Source organism: Mirounga leonina, unplaced genomic scaffold (assembly GCF_011800145.1).
Source record: "Mirounga leonina isolate KUSES-001 unplaced genomic scaffold, KU_Mleo_1.0 Mir_154, whole genome shotgun sequence".
Classification (NCBI taxonomy): Eukaryota; Metazoa; Chordata; class Mammalia; order Carnivora; family Phocidae; genus Mirounga; species Mirounga leonina.
This window is the reverse complement of record NW_023270389.1, coordinates 26168693-26192797: the sequence shown is the minus strand read 5'-3', so window position 1 is coordinate 26192797 and position 24105 is coordinate 26168693. Positions and strand designations below refer to the sequence as shown.

General features: G+C 40.1%; 1 protein-coding gene and 1 non-coding gene across 6 annotated transcripts in view; both read left to right on the top strand.

The window, feature by feature from the left end:
• Positions 1 to 18726, top strand: part of ZC3H11A (zinc finger CCCH-type containing 11A) — a 42257-nt gene extending 23531 nt beyond the window's left edge. For 2 of the 5 annotated variants that reach the window (XM_035010259.1, XM_035010258.1), the window contains 13 exons: positions 883 to 1086; positions 1208 to 1324; positions 1585 to 1665; positions 2873 to 2983; positions 3787 to 3849; positions 5381 to 5479; positions 7132 to 7200; positions 11613 to 12116; positions 12680 to 12759; positions 14138 to 14468; positions 15436 to 15602; positions 15973 to 16040; positions 16739 to 18726. In XM_035010259.1, the coding sequence (XP_034866150.1) occupies positions 883 to 1086; positions 1208 to 1324; positions 1585 to 1665; positions 2873 to 2983; positions 3787 to 3849; positions 5381 to 5479; positions 7132 to 7200; positions 11613 to 12116; positions 12680 to 12759; positions 14138 to 14468; positions 15436 to 15602; positions 15973 to 16040; positions 16739 to 16997 (2153 nt within the window). In that variant the 3' untranslated portion in view covers positions 16998 to 18726. Of the gene's footprint in view, positions 1 to 867; positions 1087 to 1207; positions 1325 to 1584; positions 1666 to 2872; positions 2984 to 3786; positions 3850 to 5380; positions 5480 to 7131; positions 7201 to 11612; positions 12117 to 12679; positions 12760 to 14137; positions 14469 to 15435; positions 15603 to 15972; positions 16041 to 16738 lie in introns of all 5 variants that reach the window. The other 3 variants (XM_035010256.1, XM_035010257.1, XM_035010260.1) reach the window with 2 other exon arrangements.
• Positions 14810 to 14911, top strand: LOC118014660. Its single transcript, XR_004680349.1, has one exon. It is a non-coding gene; the product is annotated as a U6 spliceosomal RNA (small nuclear RNA).
• Positions 18727 to 24105: the final 5379 nt, after the last annotated feature.

The following is a 24105-nucleotide window of genomic DNA, read 5'->3' as shown; positions in this document are numbered from 1 at the left end:
CAGGATTAAAACTTTGTTACCAAAAGCCATATTGCCTCCCAAATGTTTCTTGGCATGACAGTTTCGATTACTATAGCTTCATTTCCCATTTTATCAGACCCAGTGAGTTTTCCAAAAGAAACTGGATTCTCCAGGCCAGGGTTTGGCAAATCTGGTCCTCCACCTATTTTATAAAATAAAGTTTTATTGGAAGGAAGCCCTGCCCATTCATTTGCATATTTTTTATGGCCATATTTTGTGCTCCTTCTGCAGAGTTGAGACACAGAGGTCTACAAAGCCTAAAGTACTTAATGTCTAGCGCTTCACAGAAAAAGTTTACCAACCCGACTCTAGGCTATAATCTAAAATAAAATTTACACTCCCCCAAAAGCTAGTTTTTATTTCCAAAATCTCCTTCAACATTTCCTACTGGAATGATCGGCCATTTAAAAGCCACATCTTATGTGATTAAAATTTGATGCTACATATTCTCTCCTCTATTTAAGAGGAAAAAGTGGGCTTGCTCCTCTCTGGTTTAGTTCAGAAGTGTTATCTACTATGTCTTTTAACAGCTACTTTTTTGCTGTGCAAAAAGCCTCGAATTTCAATATTAAAATTAAATGTCTAGAATTTGCAAACAATTTTATGCATCTAGCCTCCAGATTATTCTGTCTTTTGAACACCTACTTTGAACGTGTTTTGTACAGTGAAGAGTTATTAGCTAAAAGCCATTTTTACCCTCTCTGGGAGTTTAGAACCTAATTGTGAAAATGGAGAAATCAGGTACAAAGAAATAAATTGTCATAAGGAAAAGCACCAAACTTAGCATATGTGATTGAAGATTTTTGATGAATTGGAACTTTATCTTCTATTTTTAATTTATGACTGATGTCGTATGTCTAGCTGTGTTGCCCACTGTGCCTGAGTCACCAGAAGAGGAAGTGAAGGCTAACCAGCTCACAGTTCAACAGAACAAATTGTCTGTCCAGTCTAATCCCTCCCCTCAGCTGCGAAGTGTTATGAAAGTAGAAAGTTCAGAAAATGTTCCTAGCCCCACCCATCCACCAGTTGTGATCAATGCTGCAGATGATGATGAAGATGATGATGGTAAGTTTTAGCTCTTGCTTTAAGGCAAATAAATGGTCAGGGTCACTCAATGAATTTGAATCAGGATTAAAGCTTGAGGCCTGCTGTTAATTGTAAATTTGCCTCATATGTCGATACATAGATCAGTTTTCTGAGGAAGGTGATGAAACCAAAACACCCATCCTGCAACCGCCTCCCGAAGTTCATAATGGACTACGGACAGCCTCTGCCCGCAAACCTGGGGTCAATTTGAAGCAAGGTAAGAAGAGGCTACATTGATGCTGCTTCCTGCTCATAAATCTGAAAGCACTGTTGAATGTGCCCAAACTATTTTAAATACATTTGAAATTTAGATCACGATCACCACCACCTCTCTGTCCCCTGACGCCACTGTACACACACCCATATTGACACATGTTCTCTTACTCATTCAGAAAACATTCGAGTGCTTACGCACAAATAAAATGCAAAGGGCACGAGGTGTTAGTTCCTCATGTGATTTCTATTTGGATTTCTCAGGTGAATGTTTGAATTTTGGAATAAAAACTCTTGAGGAAATTAAGTCAAAGAAAATGAAGGAAAAATCCAAGAAGCAAGGTGGTAAGTCATCAGTTTTGACATGGATGGTTGAATTTTGCTGGAGAAGAGTAACAGGGACACTTATTAAGGACACTGGCAGCAGCCAAAATGAGTACATAGAAAATGAGCACATAGATTTTGACTTCTGTGGCTTGTTTGAAGTAAAACACACTTATTTAAATCAGGGCTGCTTTTTTACTACTTGAAAGAACTGCTTTATCTTCAGAAATACAGCTCCAAAGAACAACATATAAAAATCATACTGAGGGGCGCCTGGGTAGCTCAGTTGTTAAGCATCTGCCTTTGGCTCAGGTCCTGGGATCGAGCCCCGCATCGGGCTCCCTGCTCAGTGGGGAGCCTGCTTCTCCCTCTCCCCCTCCCCCGGCTTGTGTTCCTTCTCTCGCTGTCTCTCTGTCAAATAAATAAAAATCTTAGGAAAAAATCATAGAGATGAAAAACTTTATTTTGTAATAGATGAATTCTTCTTAGGAGCTGCTAGAATTTTCTTCTAGAGCTTGCCTCTGCCTGGTCAGTCTATATCTCCAACCCTAAAAATTACAGATACAGTGTGAAATGTATTATTTAGAAAGGATCAAATGGTTGGTTCTAAGTATTCACTTGCTAAAGCTTGTTCTGTAGGAACCTTGGAGTTGTGTTTTGCAGATGATTAAATTAGATTTTAAAAGGCTGAATTGAGGGCGCCTGGGTGGCTCAGTCGTTAAGCGTCTGCCTTCGGCTCAGGTCGTGATCCCGGGGTCCTGGGATCGAGCCTCACATCGGGCTCCCTGCTCAGCGGGAAACCTGCTTCTCCCTCTCCCACTCCCCCTGCTTGTGTTCCCTCTCTCGCTGTGTCTCTCTCTGTCAAATAAATAAGTAAAATCTTAAAAAAAAATAAAAGGCTGAATTGACACACTTGGTAGCTGGTGTGCTTCAGGTTAACTTTAGAATGTTAGCCTTCTTGGTAAATAAAAGTAGATTGAATGCCTAAGTCACTGAAAATTTTATATTTTATTTTTACCTTGTATCCAAAGCAGATAAGAAACAGGGATTATCTCCTCTCTCCCACCCCACCCCAATCAATTCACTGTAGGCAAATAGGAACAGAAAGACTGGCTTGTTATCCAGTGGTCTGTATTGAACTTAACTGATCACAGAAACAAAATTTCTTGGCTTATAATAGCTTAATTTGCCATAAATTATTTGCTCTTCTTTGACTTGCTTTATTCAGAAGGTTCTTCCGGAGTTTCCAGTCTTTTACTCCAACCTCAGCCCATTCCAGGTCCTGAAAAAGAGAATGTTCGGACTGTAGTGAGGACAGTAACTCTTTCCAGCAAACAAGGTGAGGTATAGGTAGGTCTAGGTTGAGAGTTGTCACGCTACCACTTTTTAATAACTGGGAGAGCAAAGTCCTTGGGTGTAGTGTACCTTTGATGGATTTGCAGGAAGACTTTGGTACGTTGGTCAGATAGAAGGATGAAAAGAAAACTCAGTGCATTTGACGCTTACTTGAAAGGTTGAAATTCTTGCTCAAGCAGCTCTCACATTTAGGTATATTTAATTTTTACATTTACTCTTTATCTGTATCCATTCAGTAAATTTATTGACTGCCCATTGTGGTCAAAGAACTATAATAAACTCTAAATTATAGAAAATATAAGCCTTTTCCCTTAATAGTTTTAAACCCAGTAAGAAATACGACACAAGTAATTGTAGTATACAGATACATTTAAATGTGCTGTTCAAACAACAAAGAATTAGGGGAAAGAGAGCTCACTTTATGCTGGTTTTCACAGTTCTACATGAGAGTTAGCAATAGAGTGTGATTTCATTTAGCATATTGAAGTGCACAAACAAAAGTATAGCTTGGGTTTCTTAAGCAACTGATTAGAACACACCTGTCTTCATATACTTGGCTACTGTTAATAATTAGTGTATTAGTGATCCCTTTGGGCTGTGCATTTGGCTGTTTATTATTTAATAGACTGAATCTTTTTTTCCCCCCCATGTGACAGTCTTTTGAGATGTGATTTTCAAGAGACTTTCTGGGTGGGCTCATGATATCAGAGCATATTTTGTACCCATTATTATTTACTGAATACAGAAAAATTGGATAATAGAGAAATTCTGTTTTTGCCATTTCAGGAGAAGAACCCTTGGTAAGATTGAGTCTCACTGAGAGACTGGGAAAACGAAAATTTTCAGTAGGTGAGGTGAATTTTGTGCAGATCTTTTGTTTTCTTCTATTTGTGCATTAACATGGTAATGTCCTCCAAAACTGACTTTATACAATGTCCTGTTGATATTGATCTATTTGCTGGTCCCTCTGAATTGGCTGAAAGAACTTATAAAATTTCCTTGTTTTTCACATGCATTATACCTTTTATTGATTTACAGAAATTCATAGTGTTACAATTTAAGTAGATTGTAACTAGCTTTTTAGAAGGTACTACATTGAAAAAACAGTAAAGAAGATACCTCTTTGTCTCTTTGGACAAATTGAAATTTGAGTTTTTTCAAGGGGAAAAAGTGTCCAGTTAATATAAATTGGTCCCTCAGTTTATTAATGCTATTTTATATTTAGGGAAGCGTTTTATCGTATTTTTGAATTGTCATGTACATACCCTAATGTGTCTGTCTCAAAAGAATTTTGAAAATCTTCTCTGAGGGGCGCCTGGGTGGCTCAGTCGTTAAGCGTCTGCCTTCGGCTCAGGTCATGATCCCAGGGTCCTGGGATCAAGCCCCGCATCGGGCTCCCTGCTCAGCGGGAAGCCTGCTTCTCCCTCTCCGATTCCCCTTGCTTGTGTTCCCTCTCTCGCTGTGTCTCTCTCTGTCAAATAAATAAATAAAATCTTTAAAAAAAAAAAAAAAATCTTCTCTGATTTCAGCTATTCCTTCATACTCTTCTTAAAATGCGCTTGCAAATATGAAATCTTACCTGTTTTGTGTTTTCTTTGATACCATTTTCACTGCCTGAGAAGCTTTTTTAATGTCTACATACATGGAAACTTTGTGATTTTTGGTCTCACATTTAAATTTAAATTATAAATGAGTGTAGAGAGAAAATCATACCCTGTGTAGGGTCTTTCAGGTTTTTAATGGGACGCTGCAAAGATTATCGCTAGTCAAGCAATCTGAAAAACAGTTTTTAACTTGTGACATTTAAACAGCTCATATTGAATAGTATAATATAATAAACGACCAGTCAGGAAACTTGGTAAGGTTCTATCACTAATTGGTGACTTGAATAAGATAGAATTTTTCATAACCTTAGATCTCTTATCTACAATTGAAGAGAGGGGGCTATTTGGTCTTCCAAGTTTTCATGTCACAGGAAAATATAATGATTCCTTTCCTGTCCACCAGGAACATTCCGGGTGCATTTAACCACAGATACCCCTAGAATTTAGCAAGTGGCCATTTAAGATGTTTTTTGTATATGAAGTTTTTTTCACATATTCCTAATTCTGAATTTTGGCTTTACTCGGGGCTTATTCTCCATTTGTAGTTTTAGTCAATTATTTGATAGATGTTGATTTGTGCATTCTACTTTTTGTCCCTTATTTCTTCTTTCTGGGACATTTTTATTCTCTAACATTGAGTTCTGTAAGGACACTAGTGAATGAACACACTATATAAATGCAGAAAACTGACATTCTGCGTTGTCTGTTTTGCTTGTATTTCTTAACCTTGTTGAAGACTGATTTGAACTCTTGAACTAAGTTGTCTCCATTTGTAGGTGGTGACAGTGATCCTCCATTAAAGCGTAGCCTTGCACAGAGGTTGGGGAAGAAAGTGGAAGCTACAGAAACTAATACTGACAAAGCACCAAAGAAAGGTACCTTTGTTCTAATATACTCTGTGTGTGTGTGTGTGTGTGTGTAATCATGATACTTGTCTCTTGTAATGTTAACAGGTATGGTTCGTCATTCTTTTTTGTTCAGATAAATTAGATTATCTTGTTGTTTGCATTATTCAACAAACATTTGAGTATTTACTCTAGTGCTAGATTTTAGGGAGATGCCACTGGATAAAATAAATAACATCACAGTGCTCAGGAGCTTATAGTATAATGGCAGATAGGAGTACTTATATATATTGTGATAAATTCTGTGATAGAAAAAGTACACAGTGTTATCGGAGAACACAGGAAGGGCACTTCTCTTACCATCTGTCAGGGAAGGGTTCCCAAGGCAAATTATGTTGAAGCAGACCTGAAACATGAGTTAGGAATTAGGGAGGTGAAGCTGAAGGACCAGAGGCTATGCTGAGGCAGAGAAAGCACAGAGCTAAGAAAGCAGGATATACTCAAGGAACTGAGTATGGTTGAAACATAGAATTGGGGTAAAGGGCCTATTGACTGGAGAGGAGGAAGGAAGTGGATCATATGGAGCCTTTCAAGCCATGGTAGAGAGTTTGGACTTTGTAGCAAACCATGTGAAGGTTATGAACAAGGATCAAAAGCTCAGATTTGCATTTCAGAACCATCACCCTGCCTAAAATATGGAGAAAGATTAGAAGGGGACGAATGTGCTGTCCAGGATATGAGTTAGCAGGCTGTTAATAAAATCTAAATGAGAGGAGTTAGTGGCATAGATTTAGTGTTCTAAAAGTTGGTATGGAGAGATGTGGACTAAATGAGAGATATTTGGGAGTTAGAATGATTTCGTGGTTGAAGTTCTATTTATAGAAGTCAAGGTTGGACTTTGTTTTCCTTTTATGACTTGGCAGTGAAACATTGGTGTTAATTACTGAAAGAATAGGTGGGTTTTTTTCCTTTTTATTGTGTTTAGTTTTAACTTCTTTTGAAGATGAGAAACTTGCACTTTCCCCCTAGCTGAAGAGATTTTAATGAGTAGATGTTTTTGTTTAGGGTCTTTCTTGGTCTCTCAGAGCAAACAAGTTACTCTTTTTTTTTTTTTAAAGATTTTATTTATTTGACAGACAGCGAGAGGGAACACAAGCAGGGGGAGAGGGAGAAGCAGGCTTCCCACCGAGCAGGGAGCCCGACATAGGGCTCGATCCCAGGACCCTGAGATCATGACCTGAGCCGAAGGCAGCCGCTTAACCAACTGAGCCACTCAGGCGCCCCAAGTTACTCTTTTTCTTTGCAGTCATAACCTTTTTCTCCTTGCCTATCGATCATATTAAAAATTTTCATAAATAAAAAGCACATTTTAAATAGATTGGGGGGCCTTTTGATGCCATTAAGATTATAGAAGTTTGTACAATAACAGAATTATTTCCCTGAATTCAAGTTTTTGCTTTTCAGATCTGAAAAAAGATTTTTTTTTAAAGCCTTCCAAAGTGCTCTAGGGAATCCATGATTCACATAGGTCTTGTTCTGTGGAAAAGAAAAATTTTAAGACCTTAAGAGATTTCTTTTTTAAGTATTTTCATTAGAAGACAAACATAAACCTAATTTGTGAACTTTAAAAAAAAAAAGGTCTCTGTTCAACTTTTGGTGTTTAAAATACATATTTTTTACAGTTCATGTTTCCAAGTCTCTGAAGGAGCGATTAGGCATGTCAGCTGGTCCCAACAGTGAGGAGGCAGGAGGTAGGTAAACCCTGAGACCAGCTTCTAATATTTTTTTCCTTGCCATACAATCTTTACCTTTTCTCTGATTTATTTTCCTGTTGCAGTTAGGTTAGGGCTTGTGTCTTTTGTGGTTTTATTTGTTATTTATTTATTTTTTAAGTAATATGACTCACTGGTATGAATTTTTTTTTTTTTTTTTTTTTTTTTTAAGATTTGAGAGCGAGAACTAGTGGAGAGGGGCAGGGGGGGCTGGAGAAAGCGAGAGAAGCAGACTCTGCCGAGCAGGAAGTCTAACACAGGACTCAGTCCCAGGACCCGGATATCATGACCTGTGCGGAAGGAAGGCAGACGCTTAACTGACTGAGCCCCTGAGGTGCCCCATGAATTCTCTTAAAAGATGGCGAAATGATAAAAATCTTTTTTTAAAAAAAAAAAAGGGGGCACCTGGGTGGCTCAGTCGTTAAGCGTCTGCCTTCGGCTCAGGTCATGATCCCAGGGTCCTGGGATCGAGTCCCACATCGGGCTCCCTGCTCGGCAAGAAGCCTGCTTCTCCCTCTCCCATTCCCCCTGCTTGTGTTCCTGCTCTCGCTCGCTCTCTCTCTGTCAAATAAATAAATAAAATCTTTAAAAAAAAAAAAAAAAAAGATGGCGAAATGGTCAGTTCACCATAGCATTAGTAGTAAGAAACTAGAAACTACCTAAATATCCAACAAAAATTCAACTAAGGTAGTTATGTACAAAAATAATTATTGTCATAAGTCATATTTTGAACAATCATGATTTGAAAAACTTCTCACATTATATTGAATGAAGAAAGGTTACAAAAGAACACACTGCTTTTGACCTTTGGATTTAGGGTAAGAATCTTACTTTGTGGGGGTGATGAAGTTTATTTTATTATAGAAACTTATTCAGAATAACATCCGTATGTATGATTTCAGTTTTGTAAAGATAAAAATATATGCCTTAGAAAAACACTGCAAAAAATACACCAAAATAATTTTCTTGTCTATATTCTGTACTCTTCCTGTACTCTTAATTTTTAAACCTTTTAAATTGCAAGATCTAACCACTTAGTGTATATATGTATACAGTTTAAAGAATAGTAAAATGAACCTGTACTCCAGCCATCCTGCTCTTTTATACCTCGCTCTTCTGATTGAGCCAGCCTTGCGCCCCTCAGTTTAATGCTTTTTAATTTTTATATCTATGCTTTTTAATTTTTATGTCTTATGTTTATGAATGGTGTTAGCCTGTGTTTTTTTTTTTTATCCTATCCTTATCTGGTTTGTATATTAAGATTTTTACCAGCATCATAAAAAGAGTCTGATGTTAAACATTCTTACTCTTTTGTAAAGAACCTGGGTTTATTCTTCAGAAACTTTTATAATTTTCTCTTTATTCCTCCCTGCTGTGCTAGGACTTTAGTACAGTAGGTCTAAACATGGCACTTTTGGTTGATTCAGCCCAGTCCTCAGTGGGCCCTTCAAATCTGAGGACTTAGTTCTAGAAAACATTCCTCTCATTTCCCTGAGTATGTCTTCCCACTCTTCTTTTGGTTTCTCTGTGGCATTCGTACCAGACAGAGGCTGGAATTTCAGGACATAGGTCTCACGTGTTTTCTAACCTTGCCTTCATGCTACCTTAGTAGCATGGTCTTCTATGGTCTTTGCTTGACTTTATTATCTAGGTCAGGAATTGACAGACTTTTTCTATAAAAGGTCAGATAGTAAATATTTTAGGTGTTGTGGTGCAGTCTCCACAGCTACTCCACTGTGCGGCCATGGCCACATTGGGCCCATCAGCTATAATTTGCCAAGCCTCTTCTAGATGGCTGATTGTCTTTTTTTTATTATTCAGTTCCTTTGGTGGGATTTATTTGTGTGCCTGTGTTTTTATCTTCCAAGACCTTTTTTTTGTTCTCTGGTTTCTCCCTGTTTCACAGCCTGATTTCGGGCTGCCCTGGAGTTTCTAATTGGAATCTTTAAAAAAAAAAAAAAAAAGTGTGTATTGTCATCTCCATCACTTCTGTTTGTTTTGGTCCACTTTTAATGTTGTGGTTTTTTCATAGCTCTTGGGCTTCCTTTGGAGGTTCTAAAGGTCTTATTCCCAAGTGGTCCTCTCTCCAGATTGGGAGACATGAGTGAGGACTGCCTGAGGCGGGGAGGGCGTGCTAAGAGTCAGCTTGTGTGAGTTGCAGGCTGGAAGGCTAGGGGCCCATACCATTGCCACAGTAAGAAAGTTTCTCTCCTTCCCTGCCTCTCCTTTTTCCTCTTCTCCCCTGTTCTTTTCCTGCTTAGCATTTTTTGTTCTCCCTCCAGCCCCAACCTCCTAACTTGCTCCCCTCCCCAGCAGATTCTCCTCTTTTCAGGGAGCAGTTCCAGGAGAAAGTCATGACTGGTCCTGCGGCTCTATAGGCCATCCTTACATTTCTGCCCACTGTTCTTTTCCTACTAGTTTGGCAGTTTTCTTTGGCTCTGCTGGGAAGAACAGATCTCATTCCTATAGTTTCATTTGTTCTTTTTCTGTTTTTCTGTAAATTCACATAGCTGCTGTCTTATCTCAGAAATCCCTCGATTTATGCTGTGCCAGTGGCAGCCTTGTTTTCCCCTACTGTTGTGGGTTTATTCTATTTTTAATGTCTTCTCTATTATTTTGATAAAATTTTGGTAGAGTGGGGAAACAAGATCTTCATGTCGCCATTCACGCACTTCCTTGGAGTGGAAATTTTGAGATCAGTCTGCCATCTTTAAATGGAAGAATTTTTATTTAAAAAGCCTAAGCAAGTAATTCAGTATCTGTTTGAGTACTTCCTATATACAGGTACTATACTAAAATATTTCCGATAACTACATATAGTCCGTTTTCATGAAGTATCTAGTGTGGCTGGAAATGCAGGTAGTTGCAGTGCTGTGATCACAGAAATAAACTAGATTGGCAGGTATCAGGTTCTGCACCGAACTCAGTTAAAACTAGGCAGCAAGAGAATGAGACCAGTAGGGCATACTCTCTGTAGAAGGGACAGCATGTTCAAAAAATGAGAAGGTGAAACCAAACATGATGTGTTTAAGGTTGTTAAAGGATATTTTTTGTTTTGGATCTTTCATTTAAAGCTGTCATTCGGGGGCCCCTTGGTAGCTCAGTCGGTTAAGCGTCTGCCTTCAGCTCAGGTCATGATCTCAGGGTCCTGGGATCGAGCCCTGGGGCAGACTCCCTGCTTCTCCCTCTCCCTCTGCCCCTTCACCCTGCTCATGCTCTCTCCCTCTCTCTCTCAAAATAAATAAAATCTTTTTTTTTTTTTAAAGATTTTATTTATTTATTTGACAGAGAGAGACATAGCGAGACCAGGAACACAAGCAGGGGGAGTGGGAGAGGGAGAAGCAGGCTTCCCGCAGAGCGGGGAGCCCAATGTGGGACTCGATCCCAGGACCCTGGGATCATGACCTGAGCTGAAGGCAGACGCTTAACGACTGAGCCACCCAGGCACCCCATAAATAAAATCTTAAAAAAAAAAAAACTGTCCTTCAGTTATCAAATGCATGTGTACAATCTCCATATTTTTCTTGTTTTTCCCACATTACTTCACTATTTCTTTTAGCTTTTCAGTAATGACGACAAGCATATCTGTCAGATGTGAAATTTGCTCTTTAAACAGATGTAGAATGACTAACATATCATTAAAAATCGCACTTCAGTGGCATGCCAGTCTTTGAGCCTTTCCCATTTTTCTTCTGTCTTGTTACCTGTTTTAGCTCCTATTCATCCTTCAAATATCACTTAAACATTACTTCCTCTGAAAAGCTTCCCTTAACCAATTCTAGACAAAGGTTGGGGTTCTTCCTCCTACATAGTATTATACTTCCTTTATCAAAGTTATCATTATTGGGGTGCCTGGCTGGCTCAGTAGGGCATGCAGTGTAGCTCTTGATCCAGGATCATGAGTTCAAGCCCCATTGGGCTTAGAGCTTACTTAAAAAAAAAAAACAACAACACAAAGTTACTATTACCATACTGTAAACTACATGTGGGCAGAGATTGTGTTTTGCTTATCGTTATATTTCTAGCACAGTGTCCAGCACCTATTTATAAGTGAATGGAAGAATTAATTTATTGCCATTTTGTTAAGATTTACAATGACACATGTCTCCAGCTAATAAATGGCTTTGAGATTCTCCAGGAATAAGCTTCTGAATAGAACTCCAACAAATCAGTAATTTTTGCCACCTAAGAGTTTTCATTGAGGGCCACTACCTGAAACGTGCAGTATTTTAAAACTGAAATTGAAACTAATATACTTTGATCATTTTAATTACCTGCCTACATGATACCACTCTATTAGGACTCTGCCCTGATCCAAGAATAGAGAGAGCATACGTTGTTAAGAGGTGAATGCTAAATACAGTGATTGTTTTTTCCCCCCATGAAAACAGAGAGAGTCACTAAAGTTGGTGAGATCCATGTGAAGACATTAGAAGAAATTCTTCTTGAAAAAGCTAGTCAGAAACGTGGAGAATTGCAACCTAAACTCAAGACAGAAGGACCTTCAAAAGTTGATGATTCTACTTTAGGAACAAGAAGCCCCTCCACTATCCGAATCAAAACCTTCTCTGAGGTCCTGGCTGAAAAGAAACATCGGCAGCAGGAAGCAGAGAGGCAAAAAAGCAAAAAGGATGTAACTTGCATCAAGCTAAAGGCAGATAGTGAAATTAAAAAAACAGTGGTTCTGCCACCTATAGTTACCAGCAAAGGACAATCAGAGGAGCCCGCAGGTAGAACAAAGTCTATGCAGGAGGTGCACATCAAGACACTGGAGGAAATTAAACAGGAGAAGGCACTGCGGGTACAGCAGAGCTCTGAGGGCAGCACCAGCTCCCAGCCTCAGCCTGAGGCCACCCCAGGGGCAAGGCGGCTTCTCCGAATCACAAAAAAAACAGGTAACACCACAGTTTGGTCTGGGGGCCCTGGGTGGCTCAGTTGTTAAGCTGTTAAGCGTCTGCCTTTGGCTCAGGTCATGATCCCAGGGTCCTGGGATCGAGCTCCGCATCGGGCTCCCTGCTCTGCGGAAAGCCTGCTTCTCCCTCTCCCACTCCCCCTGCTTGTGTTCCCTCTCTCGCTGTGTCTCTCTCTGTCAAATAAATAAATTTTAAAAAGCAAAACAAAACAAAAAAATACCACAGTTTGGTCTGTAGTACCATTTCCCCAGATCATATTTCAAAGGGCAGTATTCCACAGGATTTTCATAGGAGTTCTGTGAGAACTTTACTCAGATAACTTTGAAAACCACTGGATCAAATGAAGTTAAGCTCTTTCTTTACAGGAGTGCTATATAGACCTTTGATGTTTTAAGGTACATTTTGAAACTTTATGAGGGTGAATGGGCTTCATCTACAATTTTATTTGTCCTATCTTTATTTTCATTAAGAAAAGTTTTACTTAAACTGTTCCTGAAGTTGCAGCCTAAATGAAATAATTAATGATGTGTTTAATGTGAATATAGGTATAAAAGAAGAGAAGAAACTTCAAGAAGGAAGTGAAGTTGCTTCCCAGAGCAGTGTTATTAGAACAGAGGCTAAAGAGGTGAGTTTAAGATCATTTCATAGTTTTGTTCATGGCAAGCAAAGGCCAGATGAATGATAAAGTGTGCCTTTTAGTTTTAGCATAATAAATTTCTATTTAACACTTCAATAATAAATTAGGTAAACAGTTTTTCATTATGCTTATACTATTCTATGAGAATTTTCTGTACTTACAGTGTTCCCTGCCCCCTTAAAAGTTGTTTTTTTTAATTTGGCCATTTAACATTTTTTAAACTAAGCATAATGGCACTCATTTTACAAAACTTGGGGACTTTTTTTTTAAAAGAATTAAAAACCCTGTAATTCTGCAACCCAGACATAACAACCATTAGCTTTTTTCATGGGTTTTTCTCAAGCCTTTTATTTATGTACATATGTATGTGAACTTGTTCATTGTTTAACTCATGTTTAGAAAGTAATTGAGAGGGGCGTCTGGGTGGCTCAGTCGTTAAGCGTCTGCCTTCGGCTCGGGTCGTGATCCCCAGGGTCCTGGGATCAAGCCCCACATCGGGCTCCCTGCTCGGCGGGAAGCCTGCTTCTCCCTCTCCCACTCCCCCTGCTTGTGTTCCCTCTCTCGCTGTGTCTCTCTGTCAAGTAAATGAATAAAATCTTCAAAAAAAAAAAGAAAGTAATTGAGAACTCTATAGTGTATCATTTTGCAGCCTGCTTTAATTTTACTATATTCATAATTCTTTGGGATGTTTGTTTTTACTGACCATGACATAATGTTCTATTATATCAATATAGTCTGCTTCTGGACATTTCTATTTTGTTTTACACAGTTAAGGTAATGAACATCCTTGTCCATAAATCTTTGTGCAAGTGTCTGATTATTTAGGAGGCATTTGTATTTGACTTAGGGTCATGATTGTCTAAGCCTATAAAATTGGGGTTTTCATTGTTCCATACATCTTTAACTTTTCATCTTCAGTTTGGTATTTTCTGTTTAATATCAAAGAGCAAAAGCTCTTGTGTTCTGGATCGTGTTAAACTCTGCTTGACATGGATGTCAGCCCAGTAACTTAAACAAGATTTAATTCTTAATTGAGATAAAATTGACATTTATATTATTTTCGACATACTTATATTAGTTTCAGGTGTACTTTTTTCTTTTAAACAAGTTTTTGTTTTGTTTTGTTTTTAAGATTTTATTTTTTAAGTAACCTCTACATCCAGCGTGGCGCTCGAACTCAACAACCTCGAGATCAAGAGTCACTTGCTCTACCAGCTGAGCCAGCCAGGCACCCCAAGTTTTTTCTCCGTGGTTGTTGTTGTTGTTTTAATTGAGCTATTAAGCCTGGTAACTTATAAATAATAATTATCATACAGATTGTTTAGAGGTATGAAATTTTAAATCTGTCATTTAAATTTGCCCACAGGCTTCAGAAGAGACCACAGGAGTTGGCATCACCAAAATTCAAGTCAAGAGGTGTGAGACCATGAGAGAGAAGCACATGCAGAAACAGCTGGAGAGGGGCACCTCACAGAAGGAAAAATCAGTTTTGACACCCCTCCGGGGAGACGTAGACTCTTACAATACTCAGATAGCAGAGAAGCCGGTGCTCACTACAGTGCCGGGCCTCACACGGCACCTGACCAAGCGGCTTCCCACAAAGCCATCCCAAAAGGCAGAGGTAGAAACCTCAGGCATTGGGGACTCGATATTGAATGTGAAATGTGCAGCACAGACCTTGGAAAAAAGGGGTAAAGGTGAGTGGTTTTTCTAGTGTATCTTGCTTTAGGATTTGAAAATTACCAAGTTTCCAGTAACTCCCTAGCAACAATTAAGTTAAATTCCATTTGTGTTGTAGACTTTTCACACAGGTGGAAAGTAGTATTTCTGATAATTCTACTTAAAAAGACAAAGCTCCTTTCTCAGAATTTAAAATTGCTGTTAAAAAGCTTTGTCTAGGGGCACCCGTGTGGCTTAGTCAAGTAAGCCTTGTGCTCAGGTCACGGGCTCCCTGTCTGCTTCTCCCTCTCTCTCTCAAATAAATAAAAAAAATCTTTGAAAAATAAAAGTAAAAAAAATAAAAAGCTTTGTCTAAAGCTCGCTTTGGCAGCACATAGACTAAAACTGGAATGCTCCAGAGAAGATTAGGATGGCCCTGTGCAAGGATGACACACAAATTCAGGAAGCATTCCATATTTTTAACTAAGTCATGGGGACGTAACATAGCATGGTGACTGTAGTTAACAGTATTCTATTATGTATTTGAAAGTTGCTAGGAGAGTAGATCTTAAAAGTGCTCACACAAAAAAATTGTAACTATGTATGGTAATGGATTAACTAGACTTACTGTGGCGATCATGTAGTCATGATGTATACAAATATTAAGTCATTATGTTGTATACCCAAAACTAATATAATGTTATACGTCAGTTATACCTCAGTGGGGGAATAAAAGCTCTCTGTGGTGCATCTTTCCTCTGGTTTTGAAGAAGAAAAACACCAGGGAATGGAAGAACAGTAGTGAATTCAAGAGCCAGTGAAAGGAATTGAGTATAGATCTACATTATGACTGCATTGTAGTGCACATTGTTTAGGATTACTTTCAATTTGGGGGTGTGTATGATATTTCTAGTATTGTGAAGGAATTTTTATATTCTAGAGTTATTCTCCATGTAAAAGAGGAATTATTCTAGCTATTAATCGGATATTTTCTGTCCCTTGTAGCTAAACCCAAAGTCAATGTGAAGCCATCTGTGGTTAAAGTTGTCTCATCCCCCAAACTGGCCCCCAAACGCAAGGCAGTGGAGGCCCACCCTGCTGTCATTGCAGCTGTGAAGCCACTCAGCTCCAGCGGCGTCCTCCAGGAAAGCCCCACCAAAAAAGCAGCTGTGGTAAGAAGTAGATGCAGCTAGAGGGTGCTTTGGTCAGTGTGGGAGGAAAGCAGGGCAGAGTCACTCTGCTAGCTCTGTGTGCTACTTTTGCCATTTCCGAAGCATTTTAGTTTAGGTTGTTACTGTATTCTACATTCACAGTTAGACATTTATGGAGTGGCAGAATGGATTTTTTTTTTTTTTTTTAAGCTAATTCTTGGGTGGCAAGAGATTTTGTTTATTCTACACTCAGCCTTTGGATTATTTATTCTCGGATTTCCAGGCTTAAAGAATGATAACCATGGTTCTAAGAAGGTGGCAAAGTAAACGAATATGCTCAAATAAAAAAAGCCTGACTCCCACTGAGTTAACCTTCCTTTTACTTTTGTAGGCGGTTGTCCCACTCCTTTCTGAGGACAAGTCAGTCACTGTGCCTGAGATGGAAAAACCTAGAGACAGGTAAACCTTGCAATTCTTCTTAACCAAACTTTAGGCCACTATTATTATTTATGTGCTCTAGAGAATGACACTGCTAAATAAATCTTCGGACATGTCCAACTTAGCCACTCAGACCAACTTAATAGCGAACTTAAATCTGCTAAACTTCAAATTAATTACAAGAAAACATGATATGCATGCAAGGTTGCTGTTCTCCTTTGATGCCACTGTTTATATATTGATTGCATTATTTTTGCAATGTTTTCAATATCTGTCTGAATTGTTCTTTAAACGGGTGAAAATGGTCCTCGCTTCGGCAGCACATACACTAAACAGGTGAAAATGCGTCGTCCCAAATCAGTAAAATAATTCTTGTGTTATGTTGTTATCAGAAATAACTCTTCGCGAACTCTTTGTGTTCCTGAGACCAATTTGGGACCATTCAGTCAACCATTAACAAAGGGCAGTTTTCTGGGGCGCCTGGGTGGCTCAGTTGGTTAAGCGACTGCCTTCGGCTCAGGTCATGATCCTGGAGTCCCGGGATCGAGTCCTGCATCGGGCTCCCTGCTCGGCGGGGAGTCTGCTTCTCCCTCTGACCCTCGCCCCTCTCATGCTCTCTCTATCTCATTGTCTCTCTCAAATAAATGAATAAAATCTTTAAAAAAAAAAAAAAAAAAAGGGCAGTTTTCTAATAATCTTTTGGGTTTTTTCCCTTGCAGTCTTGTGCTGCCTCCAACCCAGTCCTCTTCAAATTCCTCCCCACCGGAAGTATCTGGCCCTTCTTCATCTCAGATGGCCACGAAAACTCGCCGACTGAGCTCCACCTCAACAGGAAAGCCCCCGCTTTCTGTGGAGGATGATTTTGAGAAACTAATATGGGAGATTTCAGGAGGCAAATTAGAAGCTGAGATCGACTTGGATCCTGGGAAAGATGAAGATGACCTTCTGCTTGAGCTATCAGAGATGATTGATAGCTGAAGGCAGTAGAACATTTAAAAAAAAAAAAACAAAAACTGGACTTAGTTTCATCTATTATAACATTTACCCAAGATCATTTCTTTAGTCTAGAATTTGCCCCCAATCAGAAGTATACCTCTGAATTACCTGTATGTGTCCTGGATTCCTTGGGGTCAGATTTTTGAAGTCCCTTGATAACCATTTTGTCCATTCGATGCCATGGTTTAGCATCTATGAGAAAAATACTCTGTCTTACACCTCTCCACAGAAAAACTGAGAGGGAGAGCCAAGTCAAAGGGTGCAAGAGAACTTAGTGACTCCTTGAGGTGTTTGTCAGTTTGGGCTTTTTTCCTCTTTGCTCTAGTATTTCTTTTATGTATTGTCTTAATGTACTTATTAATGTAATCTGAGTTTGAAAAGGATGAAGACCAGCTGCTGCCAGTGAGGACCAAATTTCACACTACCACTAAACAAAAGATCCACTCTGTCTGTGTTAAATTGTATGTTTTTTTAAAGGTATTTGGAGATTCAACTAAGCTTTAGAGAAGGCTGAGCAGCTCCGGAAGCTTGTAATCTGGACATAACTTTTTGAACCTGATTTCCATGCTTCTGCTGCTCTGTCAGCCTCTGAAGAGCAATAGCTAATTTATTATTACTGTAATTTTTTAAGGCTTTAAAGTGCCTCAGGGGTCCTCTGAAACTAATTTTCTATTTCTGGGATTCCCTGGATTCTTAATAAGAGATGGTGACATAATGATTAGAGGAATTCTTTTTTTAGCATGAAAGTTGTCCTTTCTCTTCTTCAATACTTGCCTCCTACTGGCATTGAATTCTCACAGGGATTAAAATTGGTTAATTTTTTATTTCTAACTCTCCCAGCAAACTCCTCTTGCCCAGTTATTTATTTGGTGCCCTTTAACCACCAGAGGGGAACAGATGAACTCCTCCAAGCTGCCAATATTTATCTCTGGACTGTGGCAGTACACCGAACTGTACTGTAGCGGGGATGATTGAGATGCTCTGGGGGTGTATTGTATACCTTCCAGTTTTCTTCGTTTCTGAATTGAATTTTCTTTTCTTGATGTCGGTCTCCTTCATATCACCTCAAGGTTTAGACTTGTGAAGGAACAAGTACGATGGGGATAAGAGTCTTGAAAGGAGACATACTGTACATAATCGGAAGGAAGAGGAAAGAAGGACCTGTCCGTCTTGATACTTTGCCGTAGGTGGCCAGTTTGGTTTCTCACAGGGAAATCTGATCCACCTGTCGTGTTGGCTCCTAAGGAACTGCTGTTGTAAGCGGCTCATCAAGAGTTGAACCTCATGTAGCCTTGTTGGGAATATGGAAAAGGAAGAAAGCCACAGGACTGCCCATTCAGTCTTGGGAAGATCTGGATGATTCTGCACAAGCAAAAATGACTTGAAATTTATGTATAGACACCTCTCTACCAATCCATCTTCAGCTGACTGAATGTTGTATAATAGCCCTTCTCCAAAGCAAGGGTGGAATGTTCTGGTTTCACAGATTTTCTACTCATTTTGTTTTTGGAATCAGCTTAAAGATTCCAGGTCCCTTTTGTATATAACCTTTATTCTTTTGCTTTTTTAAAAATAATTTTGTTTCATATTTAAAGTCCTTGTATTAGTCAATGATTCATGTTCAGCATTATTTGAACCATTTGCCATTACAAGAAAGAGAAATACTTATTTGTGTTTTAAATAAAACTGGTGTAGGAAAGTCTGGACTTCATGAGTTAAGTGGTCATACATCACTTCAGCCTAGGAGCTGCCTCAGTGGGGGGGTCCAGTCAGAATGCTGTTGGCCTCTTGTGTAAATGCTCCAATTTCACAGATACTATGTGGCTTTAGAAACTTCTCACAAGGACGTATTGCCAAACTTACCCACAAGTATGCTGTTTTAGCCGCATATACTTTAGGAAAGAAGGAATATTATTAAATGGGGAAGATTTTATCATTGTAACTCAGGTAATGCCATTAATTTTTTTAAAAGATTCATTTTTTTATTTTAGAGGGCATGTGCACACCAGTGGGGAGATGGGCAGAGGGGGAGGGAGAATCCCAAGCATATTCCCATTGAGCACGGAGCCCGATGCAGGGCTTGATCTCACGACCCTGAGATCAAGACCTGAACGGAAATCAAGAGTCGGACGTTTGACGACTAAGACACTGGGGACCCCAATGCCATTTAATTTCTTTAAAGGAGAGAGGATTTAGAAGTGATCTTAGATGGATTCATTTAAGAACTTCCAAGCATGAAGTCATACAGAGAAGTCCCAAGTGTTAAGTGGTATGCCAGTTTTTAAGGGAATACACATAAATTTGTTAGCTACCAACAACAGATTTTTTTTTTCTAATAGTAGTCTGAAGTTCAACTTTTCACAAAAAGCAAACAGATTGGTGGCTTCTGGGTGGCTGGCTCCCCCATTAGCAGGGAGTCTGCTTGATATTTTCTCCCTTTGCCCCTAACCCCCTTCGTGCACACTTGTGTGTACACGCCCTCTCTCTCAAATAATCTTTTTTAAAAAATCAGAAACAGATTGTGTATTGGGTTTTAAGTGATTATGGTTTTCAATTTTAACAGAAGAGGGCCCAAATGGGGACCCCTGGATGGATCAGTCAGTTAAGCATCTGCCTTCAGCTCAGGTAATGATCCCAGAACCCTGGGATCAAGTCCCGCATCCGGCCCCTTGCTCAGCAGGGAGCCGCCTCCTCCCTCTGCTTGTACTCTCTGACAAATAATCTTTAGAAAAAGAAAAAAGAGTCCAAATGTTGCAGTTTGGCCACAGCCGAAGTTTCAAGATAGTTTATGACTCATGTTTTTGTCTCAAGATAAATGATCCCTAAAGTTCTGACCTTAACTTCAAATTCTAATAGGTCCTCTCAGATGACCAAAACAGAGTTTATTTTCACCTCTCCAATCTCTGAAACCACCACAGAGTTAGATTGATAACTAATACTGTTTCAGAAATAAAGCTTAATCTATGTTGATCAAAGTACAGTGTTACTTTTCTAAAATTGTGGCCTCATTTTGCCGGAATATTTCGGCAATTCTTTAAAATGGACTGCTTTTTGTCAGTTTAGCAACAGGAAATGGGTGGTCTCCAGTTGCTGTCTAATATTTAAAACCATTAACATTTACTGAGTATTATGTACCTCTTAACTCACATACCCATTTTGATACAACATGCTATGCTGCACTGGAAGATCACTGCTTTATATCCCCACCGTAGTGTCAGAAAGTATATTCCTATGTGCAGTTGAGTTTGATTTAGTGACTTTCAAGAGCTCTTTATTTCTCAAATCTGGTTTTAGGAAGCTGCTTGCTAAATCTTTGCAAGTTCCCACAACCCACACATCTGACGGCCTTAGTAACTTATTCTCCAAACTGCTTCAACTTAATTGAATTTGCAAAATGATGTTAAGGGCATGAGCATAAAGAAAATTCTTGATCTTGACCATTTTCTTAACATTGTACAATAAAATGAGCAAAGAATCAGCAAAAATTAAGGAGTCAGTCACAAGATTTCCTGGGGGCCTAAGAGGGAAGTATTAGGTTGTTTTTAACCGCTAAGGTGTTACAGAGGCTGAATCTATGGTGATGAGCAAGCAGCAGTGGATTCAAACTTGGCATTGCCTGTCCCTGGGTTTTTTGGGTCTTTGACTCCATGTCTGCTTTGTCCTCAGGAGTAAGACAACAGCCTGCAGAGTTAAGAGTAAGGGTAAGCAGAGCCAGTCAGATTCTGAAGAAAGAGAAGAAAAAATATTCAAATAGCCTCTTGTTTATTGAATAAATAAGTGAAATAGGGAATTGGCTGGATCAAGAAGACTGGAAACAAGGGAGGAGAAATTTCAAGGGAAGAGTGAAGCAAAATGGAAGGAATCGTTACCTGACAGGTGTATATGGTGAAGGAGGTCCCTTCTTTGGGTTGGGAATCTCAAGGAGGGTGGCCGAGCTTAGAAAAACAAGGGAATGTGAAATTAATACATCAGCATAACTGCCACAAAGTATTTTGGACTCCCACCCCTTGAAGAGACTCAAAATAGAACCTAAATTCTAACCATCACTTAACATTACTGTCACCAGGGAGAGGAGTATGATGCAAACCCCTGCCCAAGAAAAAGGAAGTACTTTTAAGAGAAAGGTATCAGAAATGAAGTAGGTGCAAGTATAAGTAGATGGTGCTATAGAGGGAATGAGAAGTCAGTTTGAGACCGGTCAGGAAAGGCTTCCTTGAGGTGTCAGAGCTGGAGTTTTGTGTTGCTTGCCTGGCAAAGGAGATGGTGTGAGCTGCTAACAAGGCCAACACAGCAGGTAAGGTTTGCTGACGTGACCCCTGACCATCCCATTGGTACTTTCTCAGGCTCTGCTTTGTCTTATTCTTGCTCTCAATTTGCTGTCAGCCATTCTTGGCTTAAGTGTAAACTGATCTTTTAATCAAAGATTTTAAATGCAAATCTGAGTCACTGCTTTGAAAAGTCTTCCAATCTTTCCCTCTCCCTCCACAATTATATTCAGGTCCCTTAGCATGGCATGCAAGGCCCTGTCCTCCCAGCCTCCTGCCTCACCCTTGATGCTCTCCACTCCAGCAAAACTACAAGCTGTCCACTTCCCTTGAACACTAATCTCTCTCCAGCCCTTTGCCTTTGTTAACGCTGTCTTTCTCCCTAGAAGTCTCTTCTTTTGGCTAACTCCTACACATCCTATGGCCTCCAGGCTACTCTCCCAACACTCTGTTCTTCCTCTCCCCAAATTGGGGTTTGGTGCCCATCCACTAGGCATACACTATTTGTTTACCCCCACCGTTTTAAAATTGTTTACCTGTCCATCCTCCTCAGCAGAACAGAAACTTGAGACAGATTCTTACGGACCTATATATTCTCAGTAACTAGTATCGTAACAAAATACCACAGACTGGATGGTTTAAACAACAGAAATTTATTTTCTCTCAGTTCTGGAGGCTAGAAGTCCAAGAGAAAGTGTTCGAAAATTTTTTTCTGAGGCTTCTCTCTGGTTTGCAGGTGCCGCCTTCTCACTGTCCTCATGTGGTCTTTCCTCTACGTGTACATGTCTGTTTTAATGGCTCTATAAGGACACCAGTCATCTTGGATTAGGGCCTATCTCCAACTACAGTCACATTCTGAGATGCTGGGGGGTTAGAGCTTCAACATAGGCATTTCAGGGAGCACACTTCAGCCCATAACAAAAGGCATTCAATAAACATTTGCTGAATGAATGAAAAAGCTCTTGGCCCATATACCCGTGTCAGGGGCTATATACCCATCTTTGCTAGACTGCCCCTGTCTTTGCAACCCCATTCTTTGGAATGCTTATCAATAACAGCCGTTCAGCAAGCTGTGAGATGGAAAGAACTTCAAGCTAAGAGGAAGGATCAGTATTTCGGAGGCCTGGAACTGACTCTTTTCTTAGGGTATATCTCTTTGGTATTTGTTGTTTTTTAAAGAATTTATTTATTTATTTATTTATTTATTTATTTATTTATTTATTTTAAGATTTTATTTATTTATTTGACAGAGAGAGACACAGCGAGAGAGGGAACACAAGCAGGGGGAGTGGGAGAGGGAGAAGCTCCCCGCAGAGCAGGGAGCCCGATGTGGGACTCGATCCCAGGACCCTGGGATCATGACCTGAGCCGAAGGCAGTCGCTCAACCGACTGAGCCACCCAGGCGCCCTAAAGATTTTATTTTTAAGTAATCTCTACACCCAGCTGGGGCTCAAACTCACAACCCCAAGATCAAGAGTTGCACGCTCCACCGAATGAGCCGGCCAGGGGCCACTCAGGGTATATCTCTTTGGACCAGTGATTCTTTTTTTTTTTTTTTTTAAGATTTTATTTATTTGACAGAGAGAGACACAGCGAGAGAGGGAACACAAGCAGGGGGAGCAGGAGAGGGAGAAGCAGGCTTCCCACGGAGCAGGGAGCCCGATGCGGGGCTTGATCCCAGGACCCTGGGATCATGACCTGAGCCGAAGGCAGACGCTTAACAACTGAGCCACCCAGGTGCCCCTGGACCAGTAATTCTTAATTAAGGCTATTTTACAGACACCTCTGGGAGTGTCATGAAAATCTCAAATTTTGCAAGGATGTTATGATTAGTTGTAATTTAAAAAGGGAAACTAGTTTCATAGTACCTTCCACTACCTAATGAATTTATGGAACTGGTGATACAGTTGACCCTTGAACAACACCGGTTTGAACTACACAGATCCACTCATATATGGATTTTTTTAAAAGAGTTGACAGCAAAAGCCACAAGGCATTTATCTACAAATGCCCAACCCAGTCTTCAAGGGACCCAACAGAAGGCAACTGATGCAGGCGTCAAGGCTGCCACCCTCTGAATTCCCTCGGGAGGCCTCTGAGGCCCTCAGCAGCCCCTGGAAGCCCCAGGACTGGGCAGGGCAGTAGGTCACCCTGTGTGCCTACGGGGTGGTCAAGTTGAGTGCCAAAGGCTGGCAGGCAGGAGGGTGGGCTGAGGCAAAAGCCCAAAGGGGAGGGATGGCACTGCATAGGGAGCCCTGATCCCTTAGTTCTCTGTGCACTGGTCTCCCAGAGGCCAGTGAACTCACGTGTGGCTGCAGCTGCCCATGGCCATAGGCCTGTGGTATACCTCCAGGCCACTGGGGCAGATGTACTACGCATCCAGGCCCTTGTCACAGCCCACAGGCGCACCTGGGGGCTGCCCCTGCTAAACCAAGGCCTCCAGGCTACAGAACAGCACTATATTGGGGCCAGGCCTGCCACCACCCTGTCCCCTCCCAGCCTGGCTAGCCTATACTCAGGTTTTTTTCAATGAATATATGTACAGTACACTGTAAATTTTATTTTCTCTTATGATTTTTTTTTAAGATTTTATTTATTTATTCGAGAGTGAGAAAGAACATGAGCAGGGGGGGAGGGGCAGAGGGAGAAGCAGACTCCCCACTGAGCAGGGAGCGGGATGCGGAACTCGATCTCAGGACCCTGGGATCATCACCTGAGCCGAAGGCAGATGATTAATCGACGGAGCCACCCAGGAGCCCACTGCCTTGTTATTTTTATTTATTTATTTATTTATTTATTTATTTATTTATTTATTTATTTATTT